The sequence below is a fragment of the Anomaloglossus baeobatrachus genome, chromosome 6 (assembly GCF_048569485.1).
Source record: "Anomaloglossus baeobatrachus isolate aAnoBae1 chromosome 6, aAnoBae1.hap1, whole genome shotgun sequence".
Classification (NCBI taxonomy): domain Eukaryota; kingdom Metazoa; phylum Chordata; class Amphibia; order Anura; family Aromobatidae; genus Anomaloglossus; species Anomaloglossus baeobatrachus.
This window is the reverse complement of record NC_134358.1, coordinates 253,031,526-253,048,813: the sequence shown is the minus strand read 5'-3', so window position 1 is coordinate 253,048,813 and position 17,288 is coordinate 253,031,526. Positions and strand designations below refer to the sequence as shown.

The window sequence follows — 17,288 nt, the reverse complement described above, 5'->3', positions numbered from 1 at the left end:
AATGTGCATTATTGCATGGAATGCATTAAAACACATTTACCAACCCACCGAAAAACCGCAACAAAACGCATGCAGATTTCGGTGCCTGCGGAATTTTCTTAAGAAAATTCCATTTTCTAGTGCGCACAGGGCCTTAAGCTTATCCAGCTTCTTTACCCACTTTTCACTGCAGTTCAGTCAGATGTAAATATACATACACGTCGCGTTTTCTGTCAGAATTTCGTGCATTGTGTCAGTAATTCTCCGTACAGTCAGTGTGTAAGTGATTGTGAACTTGGTTGTGTATGACCCCGTGTGACAGCACACAGCAGCCACCGCCTCAGACACGACACGGAGGGAGGACGGCCCGGGAATTCCCTGTCACTACACGTAGAGTCGCGCAATAGGGAAGGGGCGGCACCGAGAGAGTCCACCAGGAAGACAAGTTCTGAGGGAACAGGCTCCGGCGAGGACTCCAAGTGTCCAAAGTCACCGGCTGTGGAGAAGTGAGGGCAGAGAGGGCACAGCGCGGGAAGTGCCATGTAGAAGGAAGTGGGGATCCACGGAGAAGCTTCCAGCCCCGCACGGTGAGTGTGACCTGTATGTGACAGGTGGGGGAGGCCTCTGTTCTGTGCACAGCTGGAAGTGCGGTGTGTGACTGTGCCAGGCAAGTGTGGCCATGACAGTACGGCCAACCCAGTACGGCCACCCCTGTGCCATTCACTGGAGGTGGGGAAGCGGAAGCGAAAGTGAAAGTCTGTCCTGTATCCTGGAAGGGCCAGTGCTAATGAAGTACAGCCAGATAGTTAGTGTGTGTGAGAGTGTGTGTGAGTGTATATATACTGTGTGTGTGTGTATGTATATATACTGTGTGTGTGTGTGTGTGTGTGTGTGTGTATGTATATATACTGTGTGTGTGTATATACTGTGTGTGTGTGTGTGTGTATATATATATATATATAATATATATATATACTGTGTGTGTGTATGTATATGTATATATATAGTGTGTGTGTGTGTATATATACTGTGTGTGCGTGTGTGTATATATTCTGTGTGTATATATACTGTGTGTATATATACTGTGTGTGTGTGTATATATATATATATATATATATACTGTGTGTATATACTGTGTGTGTGTGTGTGTGTGTATATACTGTCTAGACAAATTACAGATATCAAACTCAAATACACAGTGGGCTAAATGGAAAACGTTGTCATAGTCACGGGCTAAACTTGATGTTTATTACAAAAATGTCTACAATTAAGGACGTTTTATATAAAGATGAGACTTATGAAACAAATTTAAAGGGGTTGTCCATAAAAAAAACTACATTTTAATCAATAATTCTGAGATGCAGAAATTTCTGCACCCAAATACTCAGCGAGCGCACATAGCCTTAGGGCATGTGACCCATGATCCACACGTTACGTCCAGGGCGCAGCGTGTCTTCCTCTGCGACGACGCGAGTGTTCTCTGCAGGAGAAAGCAGCATCCCTGCTTTCGATCGGTGTTCTGGGCGCTGCTTTTTGTGTGTTCCCCGCAACCATAAATTAACGTGCAGCAGCACAGAAATCCAAGATGAATATCCATTTACGCTGCAGAAAACAGAAGCGCACAGTGGGCATGGGAATTCTCTAAATCCCATCCACTGTGCTTGTACTGTACAACGCAGAGTTTTGGACGCAGAAAAAACATGCTGCTTCCATTCCAAAAGCTGCTATTCCTTATTGTGGGCACATATCCTTACAAAATAATTTTTCCTCCTGTTGAAACCCCTACATTACCCAGTCAGTGCACCCATAAATTATGGTGCCAACAAAAGTGCCCACAGTTTGAAACCTCCACAGTGAATTCCTCTACGGTACTCTCAATGTGCACGATATGATAGCCCTACTGTACACCCCCCTGTCTCAACCAGCCTGGCACATTATTGTGACCCCCAACACAGTATGATGACAGTAAGACAACTATGATCCCCACGCAGCTCTCCACACTGTTTTATATGCCCCACATAGCCCTCTATACAGAATAATGTGCCCCACATAGCCCTCTATACAGAATAATGTGCCCCACATAGCCCTCCATACAGAATAATGGGCCCCACATAGCCCTCCATACAGAATAATGGGCCCCACATAGCCCTCCATACAGAATAATGGGCCCCACATAGCCCTCCATACAGAATAATGGGCCCCACATAGCCCTCCATACAGAATAATGGGCCCCACATAGCCCTCCATACAGAATAATGGGCCCCACATAGCCCTCCATACAGAATAATGGGCCCCACATAGCCCTCCATACAGAATAATGGGCCCCACATAGCCCTCCATACAGAATAATGGGCCCCACATAGCCCTCCATACAGAATAATGGGCCCCACGTGGCCCTCCATACAGAATAATGGGCCCCACGTGGCCCTCCATACAGAATAATGGGCCCCACGTGGCCCTCCATACAGAATAATGGGCCCCACGTGGCCCTCCATACAGAATAATGGGCCCCACGTGGCCCTCCATACAGAATAATGGGCCCCACGTGGCCCTCCATACAGAATAATGGGCCCCACGTGGCCCTCCATACAGAATAATGGGCCCCACGTGGCCCTCCATACAAAATAATGGGTCCCACGTGGCCCTCCATACAAAATAATGGGTCCCACATGGCCCTCCATACAAAATAATGGGTCCCACATGGCCCTCCATACAAAATATTGGGTCCCACATGGCCCTCCATACAAAATAATGGGTCCCACATGGCCCTCCATACAAAATAATGGGTCCCACATGGCCCTCCATACAAAATAATGGGTCCCACATGGCCCTCCATACAAAATAATGGGTCCCACATGGCCCTCCATACAAAATAATGGGTCCCACATGGCCCTCCATACAAAATAATGGGTCCCACATGGCCCTCCATACAAAATAATGGGTCCCACATGGCCCTCCATACAAAATAATGGGTCCCACATGGCCCTCCATACAAAATAATGGGTCCCACATGGCCCTCCATACAAAATAATGGGTCCCACATGGCCCTCCATACAAAATAATGGGTCCCACATGGCCCTCCATACAAAATAATGGGTCCCACATGGCCCTCCATACAAAATAATGGGTCCCACATGGCCCTCCATACAAAATAATGGGTCCCACATGGCCCTCCATACAAAATAATGGGTCCCACATGGCCCTCCATACAAAATAATGGGTCCCACATGGCCCTCCATACAAAATAATGGGTCCCACATGGCCCTCCATACAAAATAATGGGTCCCACATGGCCCTCCATACAAAATAATGGGTCCCACATGGCCCTCCATACAAAATAATGGGTCCCACATGGCCCTCCATACAAAATAATGGGTCCCACATGGCCCTCCATACAAAATAATGGGCCCCACATGGCCCTCCATACAAAATAATGGGCCCCACATGGCCCTCCATACTAAATAATGGGCCCCACATGGCCCTCCATACAAAATAATGGGCCCCACATGGCCCTCCATACAAAATAATGGGTCCCACATGGCCCTCCATACAAAATAATGGGTCCCACATGGCCCTCCATACAAAATAATGGGTCCCACATGGCCCTCCATACAAAATAATGGGTCCCACATGGCCCTCCATACAAAATAATGGGTCCCACATGGCCCTCCATACAAAATAATGGGTCCCACATGGCCCTCCATACAAAATAATGGGCCCCACATGGCCCTCCATACAAAATAATGGGCCCCACATGGCCCTCCATACAAAATAGTGGGCCCCACATGGCCCTCCATACAAAATAATGGACCCCACATGGCCCTCCATACAAAATAATGGACCCCACATGGCCCTCCATACAAAATAATGGGCCCCACATAGCCCTCCATACAGAATAATGAGCAAGACCCCAGTGACCGCCTAGGCTTCTGCCGGTCCATCACAGTAGTCTGCCACCAGTTCCTCGTTAGATATAGGTTTGGTCCTTTAACCAGCCCAAGTAGCATGTAATATGAAACCGACATCACGGACATAGAGTTTGGTGATCGAGATAAAAGCAACAGCCCAAGATGACATTTTATATTTAATCGGCTTAAGGGCAAACTAGATAATACACTATATACAAGATGGGATTTACAGATATTATGTCAGAAGTAGAGTTAGATACATTTTAGATGTAGATACACAGATGGATCGGTTACCTTGTACTTTGAGCCTAGTGCTGACTTGCACAGGGGAGGCGCTGAGCCACAAATTTTCCTCAGTCTCTCTCCTCTCCTCTCTCTATCATTACAAGCTTTTTTTTGTTTTGTTTTTTTTTTTTAAATTTTCAGGCTCTCTGAGACAAGTTCCAGCTTTTGGTTCAGTTTTGATGTCTCAAAGGTGCAGGTTTTTTTGTGACAACATAACTGCAGTGTGCGTATGTAGCCTTATCTGTTAGAAATTTGTGACAAACTGCAGACAAAAAAACTGCAACTTGTGCAGCAAATCTAAATTTTCATAGACTTTGCTGGGAAGTGAAAATTGAGAACTTTCTGACAACACACCACAAAATGCGGCATAAATGCGGCGAAAATGCAGTGTGCGAATGTAACCTAAATCAACCAGGAGCACCCGTACGCCCAGAAACTAGTGTTAGGCCCTGTGCGCACTTACCGGATTTTGCCGCGGATTTTTTGCGGTTTTGCTGCATGTTTCGCTGCAGAAAATGTTCATAACATCTCTGCAGTGAATCACCAGCAAATCCTATGGGCAAAAAAAATCCTGTGCGCACTAGGCGGAATTTGACAGCTGCATGTTTTGCTGCGGGATTCCCGCAGCAAAAACAATTGCATGTCAATTCTTTCCGCACGTCGCTGCGGGATTTCACTCCATTGACTGCCATGTAATCGTGAAATCCCGCAGGGAATAACGCAGGCAGCAAATTCTGTGCGGTTCATTGCGTTTTCCTGCGTTATTCCCTGCGGTATTTCGCGGTTTACCTGCGGTAATGTACATCGCTTGCCGGCGGTTTTGCAGGGAAGTGATGTCATTACAGGAAGAGGAAGCTGAGCAGAGAGTAAACAAACACACATCACAGACATAGAACACATAGGCACAGACACATAGAACACACATAGAAAGCAAACGGAAATATAGAAAACAAAACACGTGGGCTCCGCTGTATATTTACCGTCCAGCCGAGGTAAGCACACAGCGGCGGCCCGGTATTCTCAGGCTGGGGAGGGAGAGGGGCAGGGTTAATGTCCCCCGCCTCCCTCCCCCTCCCGCAGCCGAGAATATCAGCCGCAGCTGCCCCGGCACTGTCGCATGCATTATGCGGCAGTACCGGCGTGTCCCCGGCTCTTCCTGCCGCCGTGTAGCAGTGGCAGTCAGGGTAATAATACAAGGAGTTAATGGTGGCGGATCACCGCCATTAACTCCAGGCTTGATCATGGCAGCGTCTATGAGACAGCTGACATGATCAACCTGTAAATAAAGTGAATAAAACACACAGATAAATCCTTTATTTTAAATAAAACACAAACAAGCCTCGTTCACCCTTTTATTAACCCCTCCCGAAACAAAGCTCCACCATAATCCACAGCTCCGGCGTCCTGCTAGGCTTGCATCCAGCCGCGACTGACAGACACTGCTGAATGCAGCCTCGCAGCGAGACAGCAGAGAGGTAACTCCAGGGCATTTCCCACAGCCGGTAATGTAAACTCACTACCGACCGTGAGAAATGCAGAGTGTGCTCACAGGGAATCTATGTATCCCTCTGTCTATCCCTCTGTCTATCCCTCTGTCTATCCCTCTGTCTATCCCTCTGTCTATCTGTCTATTTCTCTATCTATCTATCTATCATCTCAGAATGAAGTGACTTTTTTTCTCTTTTTTTTTTTTTTTCAATGTGCTTTATTGCATTGAATGCAATAAAGCACATACCAACCCGCACGCGGCAATACCGCGAACAATACTGCGGTAAAACCGCAGAAAACCGCATGCGGTTTTCGGGTGTGGTTTGCCGCGTTTTTTTACCGCGGGTGCGGTAATCTTTGAATACCTGCGGAATTTTCTTGAGAAAATTCCATTTTCCAGTGCGCACATAGCCTTAGCTTGAACACTAGCAGTGTCCCTGAGTTGCCTGCTCCTGGCCTGAATAAAGATCAAGTGCATGCGTGAAAGAATTGACACCAGACAAAGAGTCAGATTTGAATCTCTCCTTGATCAGAGAATGGCACAGCTTCAACTGCCTTTATTTTAACAGAGCACTTGCTTATATAAACAAGGAAAAGGGGCGTGGCTAGCTCTATACTGAGCATGCCCAGATGTGTCCATTGGTTAATGGTCGGTCAGTGGGTTGGTTCATGGGTCGGTCAGTGGGTTGTTTCATGGGTCGGTCAGTGGGTTGCTCCATGGGTCGGTCAGTGGGTTGGTCAGTGAGTTGGTTCATGGGTTGGTCAGTGGGTTGGTTCATGGGTCGGTCAGTGGGTTGGTTCATGGGTCGGTCAGTGGGTTGTTCATGGGTCGGTCAGTGGTTCATGGATCGGTCAGTGGGTTGGTTCATGGGTCGGTCTGTGGGTTTGTTCATGGGTCGGTCTGTGGGTTTCTTCATGGGTCGGTCAGTGGGTTGGTTCATGGGTCGGCCAGTGGGTTGGTTCATGGGTCAGTCAGTGGGTTGGTTCATGGGTCGGTCAGTGGGTTGGTTCATGGGTCGGTCAGTGGGTTTGTTCATGGGTCGGTCAGTGGGTTTGTTCATGGGTCGGTCAATGGGTTGGTTCATGGGTCGGTCAGTGGGTTGTTTCATGGGTCGGTCAGTGGGTTGGTCTTCCTCTTCCATCTGGACATTCCTCGCATACCAGGGCAGGGTGTAGTGAACAGGAAGTAGCAGCCATATCAGATCTGTGTCACGCGCATATATCCAAAACAAGCTTATGTAAGGTGAAATAATACATTTCATCGGTCATTTCACACAATCCCCTACGTCTCATGGTTAATTAAGTATTTGATCCAATAGCCCTCCTTATAACACTAGGAAATCGGCAAGCGGACACTCCTCAAAATGAAAGATAACTGAGCACACCCATGTCAGAATTCACATGTCTAACTTGTTTAATGTTTTTTCTTTATGTTATTCTGGCAATATTTAGTTTATGGAATCACAAGCAGCAGTTGCAGACATGTCTCTCGATGACATTCGTATGAGTTCCAAGGACCTGCTAGATAAGGAGGAGATTGATTCTGGAGGATTTGGCAAAGTCTATTTATGCTGTCATCGAAAATATGGGCTAGTGGCACTAAAAACTGTTTTTACAGGATTAAAGACCGAGTCGTAAGTTACTATTCCGTACATTTCACCTGTGCTTTTCACAGTTAGGCTGGAGTCACACTTGTGAGAGACTCGCGCGAGTCTCACATCGCATCACCCGCCACGGCCTGATGCTCTCCGGACAGGAGCTTCTCAGCTGCATAGAAATACATGCTGCCATCCCGCTCCTGTCTGGGGAGTGTGCGGCCATGCCGGGTGATGCGATGCGAGACTAGCGCGAGTCTCTCACAAGTGTGATTCTGGCCTTAAAGTCATGATATTCTGCTAGATAGATTTGTGTGCCTGAAATTTTGCATTTTAGTTTTTCATATTTGTGAATTTTTTCACGTTTAAGTGTACTTTTACATAAATGTTCAGAATTAGGTGATGTATATGTTGTACTATATATGAGGAAGACCATTTTCTGGCTATTATATAATTTGCCTCCTGTTTATTTTAGCAGTCTTTCCCTCTGCACCAGGAGCTCCTGCAGGTTTTCTTTGTCTAATATTACTCTCCCTCTTCAGTTTCTTCCTCTACATAGACTTTTATAGGCAGCAGGTATTATTTAATCCCTTAACAGAAAACAGATTTGAGCAGTTTTTCAGTGTGATTTATCAGCGCAGAAAATAAATGATGACTAGCGAAAGATATTACAAACTCCTCTTGTGGCATATCTCTCGGAGCACAAAAGAAGCAGTCCAAAATTGCACATGCCGAATCCTTGTCTTCATCGATATTTATCTGTTGGGAGGTCCTCATATACATTAGACTGTCGATATTGGTGGTTTGGCAAATGTTAGTCTGATATATACTAGGGGCTGCTCATAAGTCTTTGGCTTTACCCAGAAAGAAACGAGATAGGATGATGAAACTTTAGATTTATTCCACATACTCTCCACTGATGGCAACCTACTATTTCAAGTTCTCTAAGCCTAGCAAAAAGAAGGATTTCTGTTGTGACTCAAACCAGGCATCCATAGCAGCCGTGGCATCAGAAATGGTGTGAATTTTGGTACCCTAGAGGTGTTTCTTCAGGTTTGGAAACAGATAATAGTCAGAGGGAGCTAGATCTGGTGAGTAAGGTGGGTGGTCAACCAGCTGGAAGCCCAGCTCTGCCAGTTTTGCTGTGGTCGCTTGTGCAGTGTGAGCGGAGGCGTTGTCTTGCAGGAACAAGATTCCTTTGGACAGCTTGCCACGCCTTTGGGCCTTCAGAGCTGCTTTCAATTTGTCCATACCTTGCATTGATGGTGGAACCCTTTTGAAGGTAGTCCACTAGCAGCACGCCCCCCTTATCCCAGAACACAGACGCCATCACCTTAGTGGCTGATTTGTGCAACCTGAACTTCTTTGGACGAGGAGAACCACTGTGCCTCCACTCTTTTTTGACTGATCCTTGTTTTCAGGGTCATACAAATAAATCCAGGTCTCATCCATAGTGACCAGTCGATCCAGGAAGTTTTTATCGTCTGGAAATGTTGACAAATGAACCGGGAAGTTTTCACTCGCATGCTTCTCTGATCTGTTGTCAAACATTTGGGAACCCACTTTGCAGATCGCTTCCTCATGTCCAAATGTTCATGGATAATGACACAAACACGTTCACGGGAAATCCCCATGATGTCTGCTATTGCTTTAGCAGAAATTCGTCGATTCTCCAGTATAAGGTTGTGCACAGCATCGACGATCTCCAAAACAACAACCACTCTCAGTCGTCCAGGACGTTCCTCATCATTGGTGCTGAAGTGGCCCGTTTTTTAAATTTGGCAACCCAGTTCTTAACTGAGAAATATGAAGGGCATTGATCCCCCAATGTCTGCGACATATCACCATGAATATCCTTCGCGGGCTTTACTTGCAGAAACAAGAATTTTATCACTCCTCTGCTCTCAGTTGCTGTGAATATCGCATTAGACTCCGCCATTTTGTTTTCCCGCGTACGTAAAACACTTGCTATATGCGACAAGCACAAGTTTTGTAAACCTATATTAGACACATAAGGCTTTCATGTGATGTAATATTCGTTACCATAGAAACAAAAAAAAATCACAAAGCCAAAGACTTATCAGCAGCTTCTCGTATAGGTACCTTTAAGGTTTTTTGTTACATTGGAATACAAACCAACTATAATGAGTATCATTTCATTTTTATGTAGGAATAATCATAGGGTTCACTTGCAAGATGATTCAAGGAATGTGCTGCTGACAAGTCATTTTATTTTTTTTTTTGCCCTAATAAATAAAATCAGTGACAAAGGAGCATTATATTATTTGTCATCTATTAGCTAAGGATATATTTTCTGGCCTATTATGATTGTTTATTATATATTATTTAGTGGATTTTATGCATAGCTTTCCTATAGGTCATTCTTTATAAGCAGTAATCCTAAATAGAAATCTTACTTGAATTTAACTCTTTCTAAGGTCCTTTTAATACGCTGTATTATATGTTTGGATATTTTTTGGTGCATAAGATCCCTCAATGATTGACATCCCTTTCTCTGCAAGTGTGCATATAGCTCTTGGTCACTAATTAGGTCCACCCACTGGACAAGTGTAATGCTCGCCACAAGAGATTGTAACACAGGAGTGGACCACAGGGGGGACACGGGCTCACCCTTTTGAGGGATGGGCTTGAATAAGCGACCCCCGCAAGACAGAAATTAGGTGCCACTCCCAGGGCAGTTACGGAGTGTGGCAGCTGAACTCCAGGGCAAGGGCAGACGCTGATACAGACTGGCCTATTCTCTAGTGTAGACCGGGACCTCGGGGACAGTCAGATAGCACAGTCAAGACGGACAGGTTCAGTCACTAGTATAGACAGGGATGTCCAGGATGGTTGAAGCAGATAACATGGCCAGGACCGACTTGTACAGTCACTCACTACTATACACGGGGACCACTGGGATGGCTGAGGCAGATAGCACTGCCAGGACGGGCAGGTACAGTCACTAATATAGACAGGGACCACATGGATGGGCGAAAAAGATAGCACAGATAAGACGGACAGGCACCAAAGTACCGGCAGGGCAGGGGTACAGGAATGTATAATGGCTCAGACACGGACAGTGGACAAGTGAACCTGACAGTTAGCTAGGGAAGTGAACTCTAACAATGTTGCTCAGGCACCTCCCCTAGTGGGAGAGTGCCTTAACTACCCAGTGCCTCTCAGCGATAGGCTGAGAAGCACTTCCAGGAAATGGCTCATTGGCCCTTTAAGAGAAGGGCAGTTGTGTGCGCGTATGCCCTGGCAGCACAACCGGAGGTCCTGTGTGGCCTGCACAGATCCCAGGAGGGGGAAGCAAAGGAGACCCATGTGCAGGACCGCGGGGAAGCCAGCCAGGGCAGTGCGGGCCAGCCACGGCGGGAATTGACTCAGTGTCCTTGCAGGGAGGAGGACAAGCAGTGCACGGGTGTTGGCGCTACAACAAGTTAGTGGATCTTTTCCTAAAATCTATATATTAATCTTCTTTGTTCTTGCTCCTCCTTCTGCTTTATACCATCCTGCTGGCAGATCAGACTGCATGTTCAGTATGACAAGTTTCATATAACAAGGTTTTTTTTAACTACTTTTTGAGTAAACTGTGTGAAATAGTTAAAGAGGTGGTGCAACACAAAATAAATATATATATTGGGCAAGGATTGATTGAAAATGTCACAGTGGCATAGTCCCCTTCTGATGCTCCCACGGATTCAGCTCAGGCTGCTTCGGAAGACTCAATTTTGCTCTGGAAGTGGTGTCTGCCCTGTGGAAAGTCCCAGTACCCCTGCAGCCTGTAATTGGCTGCAGTAGTCAGGTGACTATAAGAGTGAGCCAAGAAACCGCTACCGCCAATTACAGGCTGCAGCAATGCTGGGACTTCCGAGTGAGGCAGATACTTCCAGATCTAATGGAGACCCCAAAGTGGCCTGTGCTAGAACTGTGGGCACCAGGGGGTGTGTTTTCCTTCATTTGTTATCTTCAATCAACCCATTGGTTGAAAAAAATAAATTGATGGACAGTCCATTTAAAAAACTAGAAAGGAATAAACCCCGTTAAAATTTAACTTTTAGTAATAATAATATTAAAAGGTCAAAGACCAAATAAGCACAATAACATGTAACGAATAATGTGCAGAGTGTGTAATAACAAATACTAGGTGGGAGAGATTTTTTTTTTTTTTCCCTGACTGGCCTTAGGTAAGCCCTAATAAATCTCTCCCTACCTAGCAATAGAGGGAATGACGCCCTAGGGTTGTGGCATCCCCATTCACCGACGGGAAACCCTATGTAGCCCTAATTAGCCGTGCACAGACCAAACAGCAACATCACCAATTTTAAACAAAAGACTCCCATCAAAATCATATGGAGGGTCAAACAACTTATCTGAAAAAGTCCAGAGACAACGTCCCGACGCGTTTCCTCCCAATAGATGCCAGGGATTCATCAGGGGACAAACAGGGGGTAAAGAGTCAATGCAGAAGCCTCCCTGGGGTGCCAGATAGGTGGTGCAAGAGGGTGATACCTGAGGTTTGGTCTGTGCGGGACTAATTAGGGCTACATAGGGTTTCCTGTAATGGTGGGATTCCCCGTCCCTTCTGGTCTTGATGCCTCTAAGACCTTAGCCATTCAGATTGATAGGCGGTTAAGTGAGCGCAGGAAGATACCTGCTGGTTTTGTGCCTGTGTTTCCTATATCACCACAGTCTTTGAATGTGGGGGTCTAGCTATTCTTTATCTATTTTCTGAGGCAGAGAGTTATTCATTTCCTTCCTTTAGGATAGCTAGTTCTCCGTCTGGGTTCGCAGGATGTTAGGCCACCCCTCGGCTACTTCTAGTGTTGATGGTTAGTAAGGGGATGGCGGCCAGATTAGTTGCCAATGCTCTTGTCACCTTTTACCAATGATTTATGGTGGTCTTCCATGGTTCCGGATCATAAGTTTCCCGTCAGTGAATAGGGATGCCACAACCCTAGAGCTTCATACCCTCCATTGCTACGTATGGAGAGATTAATTAGATGGTAAGCACGTGAAAAGGTCGAGTTCAGAGATTTATTAGGCCTTACCTAGGGCCAATCTGGAAAAAAGTTGTTTTTCTCTCTCCCAGCTAGCATTTGTTATTACACACTCTGCACATTATTCCTTACATGTTATTGTGCTTATTAGGTCTTTGACCTTTTAATATTATTAAAAGTTAAAATTTAACGGTGTTTTTTTCTTTTTGGTTTTTTGATTATATTGTCCCCACTTTATCGGTCGCAGCTTGGTTTTGTAGACAGTCCCTTTAACTCAGACAAGGACAGTACTGTTTTATTGATCTGGATAAGTTGGAGGCTTTAGCAGAGAAGTGTTAAATTATATTTAAAACTGATGATTGGAAGGTCATACACTTGGGAAGGTAATGTACGTGCCATGTTTACTTATCCAATTGGAAAACAGTGACAATTAAAAAGACTAGCTTTTATCTTTTTTAAAGCTGGGTTCACACTAAGCGACAGCGACAACGACGTCGCTGTTACGTCACCATTTTCGGTGACGTAACAGCGACCTTGTAAGTCGCTATTATGATCGCTGCTTAGCTGTCAAACACAGCAGAAGCAGCGATCATAACGTCGCTGTGCTACATGTGCAGAGAGCAGGGAGCCGCGCTTAGTGCTGGCTCCTTGCTCTCCTAGGTACAGTACACATCGGGTTAATTAACCCGATGTGTGCTGCAGCTACATGTCACAGTGGAGAGAGCAGGGAGCCGCGCACACTGCTTAGCGCTGGCTCCTTGCTCTCCTTGCTACAGTATACATCGGGTTAATTACCCGATGCATACTGCAGCCACATGTCACAGTGCACAGAGCAGGAGCCGGCACTGGCAGCAAGGGCGGAGGCTGGTAACGAAGGTAAATATCGGGTAACCAGGGAAAGGTCTTCCCTTGGTTACCCGATGTTTACGCTGGTTACAGCTTACCGCAGCTGCCAGACGCCGGCTCCTGCTCGCTTCATTTCGTCGCTCTCTCGCCGTCACACACAGCGATGTGTGTGTCACAGCAGGAGAGTGACGACCAAAAAATGAAGCTGGACATTCAGCAACGACCGGCGACCTCACAGCAGGGGCCAGGTCGTTGCTGGATGTCACACACAGCGACGGGACGTCGCTGCAACGTCACAGAAAATGGTGACGTAGCAGCGACGTCGTTGTCGTTGTCGCTGTGTGTGACACCAGCTTTATTCAAGTTGGCTCATCATTATAGGAAATTAGGCCATACTGCATTTACATGTGTATTATTTTTTTTTTCAACATGACAAACTCTTCTTCTGGAATTGTCCTATTTCTCTTCTGTTGCTTTGATATGTCTTGTAATGTCCATCAGGGCCTTATATATTTGTTTATATTTATTATCATTTCACTTGTATTTTCTTTTGCGTATTACAGATACAATAATGATCTCTACGAAGAGGGTAAAATAATGTATACACTCAGCCATGAACGAATTGTAAAGTTGCTTGGTATCATCTTAGAAGATGGTAATTACGCTCTGGTGATTGAGTACATGACCAAAGGAAATTTGCTGCATGTTTTAAAACAGGTACAATACCATGTGCTTAGCTGTCTTCTTTATGCAGGCCTACCTATGCTGCCCAATCATCACTGATTCACACCAGTACACATGAAGATCTGTGCAAACAACTTTTCAATCCACCAGTTGTTGGTTGATGGTTTGACAAGTCATATCTTTTAAAGGGGCTTGAAAAAGTTACTCAGCAGTTGTTTTTTCATCCTAATTGTTTGCTAGGGTAATGGGCTGCTGATAAGTCTTTGGCTTTGTGATCTTTTCTTGTTTCCATGGTAACGAATGTTACATCACATGAAAGTCTTATGTGTCTAATATATGTTTTCAAAATTTTGTGTTTGTTGCTTATGGCAACAGTGTTCTACGCACGAGGGAATACGAAATGGCGGAGTCTAATTCAATATTCACAGCAACTGAGAGCACAGGACTGATAAATTTTTTGTTTTTGCAAGGAAAGTCCACAAAGGATATTTATGGTGATATGTCACTGACATTGGGGGATCAATGCCCTTCATATTCCACTGTTAAGAACTGGGTTGCCAAATTTAAAATGGCCCCTTCAGCACCAATGATGAGCAAAGTCCTGGACGAGCGAGAGTGGTTGTTGTTCCGGAGATCGTCGATGCTGTGCACAACCTCGTACTGGAGAATCGACGAATTTCAGCTAAAGCAATAGCAGACATGGGTATTTCCCGTGAACGTGTTTGTGTCATTATCCATGAACATTTGGACATAAGGAAGCTATCTGCAGAGTGGGTCCCCAAATGTTTGACAACAGATCAGAGAAGCATGCGAGTGAAAACTTCCCGATCCATTTGTCAGATTTTCCAGACTGACAAGAACTTCCTGGATCAACTGGACACTATGGATGAGACCTGGATTTATTTGTATGACCCTGAAAACAAAGAGCAGTCAAAAAAGTGGAGGCACAGTGGTTCTCCTAGTCCAAAGAATTTCAGGGTGCAAAAATTAGCCACTAAGGTGATGGCGTCTGTGTTCTGGGATAAGAAGGGCATGCTGCTAGTGGACTACCTTTAAAAGGGTTCCACCATCAATGCAAGGTATTACATTGAACGTTTGGACCAATTGAAGGCAGGTCTGAAGGCCAAAAGGTGCAGCAGGCTATCCAAAGAAATCTTGGTCATGCAAGAAAACACATCCACTCACACTGCACAAGCGACCACGGCAAAACTGGCAGAGCTGGGCTTCCAGCTGATTGACCACCCACCTTATTCACCAGATCTAGCTTACTCTGACTATCATCTATTTCCAAACCTGAAGAAACACCTCAAAGGTACCATATTTCACGCCATTTCTGATGCCATGGCCGGTACGGATGCCTGGTTTGAGGCACAACCAAATCCTTCTTTTTGCTAGGCTTACAGAACTTGGAATACCGATGTAAGAAGTGTGTTGACATCAGTGGAGAGTATGTGGAATAAATGTAAAGTTTCATCATCCTATCTCGTTTCTTTCTGGGTAAAGTCAAAGACTTATCAGCAGCCCCTCGAATATAAACTATTCCTAAGATTTTTAAAATAATGTTATTTTATCACTTTAGTGTAGCTAATGATTATCTCCAGATAGGATGCAAAAATATTTTATGGCCTTATCTGCTTTTTATAAATCAAGCATCACAAGTTTCAACAGTGCAGCATTTCGGTCATAACCCTGACTCTGGTCCTTAATAATGGTACAAGTGGACATTAAGCCTCAACTTGCACATGTTCAAATTTTTCCAAGGAGGTAAATTAGCTAAAGAGGCAACAGAAAAAATGAAAGACATGGGATTTCCAGTTTTAAACTGCTACGCATCGACAAGGATGAGCCCCATTTACATTATTCTACAACCCATGTCTCATTTATACCGGGAATTGCTGGATTTTTCTACAAGTGTTGTAATTTTGCCATCGAATAAGTGTTTCAGTTTTCACATGAAATTATGTTTATTCAAATAATTTTGTTATATTTTCTGTATCCAGGTAACCGTTCCAGTTTCAGTAAAGGCTCGATTTATCCTTGAGATTATTGAAGGAATGAAATATCTGCATAATCAGAAGGTGGTTCATAAGGATCTGAAACCAGAGAATATATTAGCCAATGATGAATTCCATGTAAAGGTAGTTTTCCATCTTTTAGAGGAACACTAAATCTAAACATATGGGGTATAAACGTGTGTACACTGTCAGTGTGCAGTGTTATCTGCATATATAGAACACATCATACTTTATTTTTTGACTGGGAAGAGGTTGAAGGGTGCAGCGTAAAGGGAACCTGTCATCAGATTTGGCGACTATAAGTTGCGGCGACCACTAGTGGGCTCTTATATACAGCATTCCAGAATACTGTATATAATTGCAAAGGCGATGCTGTATAACGTAAAAAACACTTTTATAATACTCACTAGGGGGCCGTCCGGTTTGATGGATATCGCTGCTCTCCGATCCGGAGCCTCCTCTCTCTGGTCCGGCGCCTCCTGTCTGGGGCAATTGCCGTCCTCCTTCTTCTGAGGCCCGCGCACTAGCCGGCATTGAGGTCCTGCACAGGAGCACTTTGATCTGCCCTGCTCAGGGCAGATCAAAGTATTATAGGGCGCATGCTCGGGTGGTCTTTAACCATTCCTTGCACCTGCACATTACAGTACTTTGATCTGCCCTCAGCAGTGCAGATAAAGTGCACCTGCGCAGGACCGCAATGTCTACTTGTGTGGATGACGTAGACGTGTGCATCCACATTGAGCTGGGAAGAAAGAGGACGGAGATTGCAGCAGAGAGAAGGTGCTGGACCAGAGAGCAGCGACACTGATCGGACTGGACCGCCTTCCCCCCAGGTGAGTATTATAAAAGTGTTTTTTACGTTATATAGCGCGGCCTGGGCACTTAAATACAGTATTCTGGAATGCTCTATATTAGACCTAAGCCACACGGCGAGAAAATCGGTGCGAGTGGAGTGCAATAAAACATCTCATTCCACTCGGACCAATTCTAGCCTGTGTGTCAGCGCACATGAGAGATTATTTTCTCAGTCCTAATCGGACCGAGAAAACAATCGCAGCATGCTGCGACTGTAATGTGAGACTCTTTTCTCTCGCACCCATTCAGGTGAATGGGACAAGAGAAAAATCGCACTGCACTCACGGTACACCGGTGTACCGTGCGTGCAGAGCGAGAATCGCAATAGCCAGCTACGGAGGAGAGAGGGAGAGAAATCCCTCCTTCCCCTCCTCCGTGCCAGCTCGCCCCTCCGCAACGCTGACCCGCCCCCCGCAGCTGAGGTCCACTCGCACAGTCGTACCTCAGTCGCATGGATACTAGCATGACACTCGGCTCCTGCTGTGTTGCCAGCGCGAGCCACGTGTCGTGCGAGGATCGCACTAGTGCCCCGTGTGGCCCCGGCCTAAGAGCTCAGTAGTGGTGGCCACAGCTTATAGTTGCCAAATCTGGTGACAGGTTCCCTTTAACAACACGTATGTCCTATTG

General features: G+C 45.6%; 1 protein-coding gene across 2 annotated transcripts in view; it reads left to right on the top strand.

Moving 5' to 3' along the window:
- Positions 1 to 406: 406 nt before the first annotated feature.
- RIPK1 (receptor interacting serine/threonine kinase 1) overlaps positions 407 to 17,288 on the top strand; it is a 66,830-nt gene continuing 49,948 nt past the window's right edge. The window contains exons 1-4 of one of the 2 annotated variants that reach the window (XM_075314807.1): positions 407 to 566; positions 7,113 to 7,294; positions 13,671 to 13,824; positions 15,792 to 15,929. In XM_075314807.1, the coding sequence (XP_075170922.1) occupies positions 7,116 to 7,294; positions 13,671 to 13,824; positions 15,792 to 15,929 (471 nt within the window). In that variant the 5' untranslated portion in view covers positions 407 to 566; positions 7,113 to 7,115. Of the gene's footprint in view, positions 567 to 7,112; positions 7,295 to 13,670; positions 13,825 to 15,791; positions 15,930 to 17,288 lie in introns of those variants that run through there. The other variant, XM_075314808.1, reaches the window with a different exon arrangement.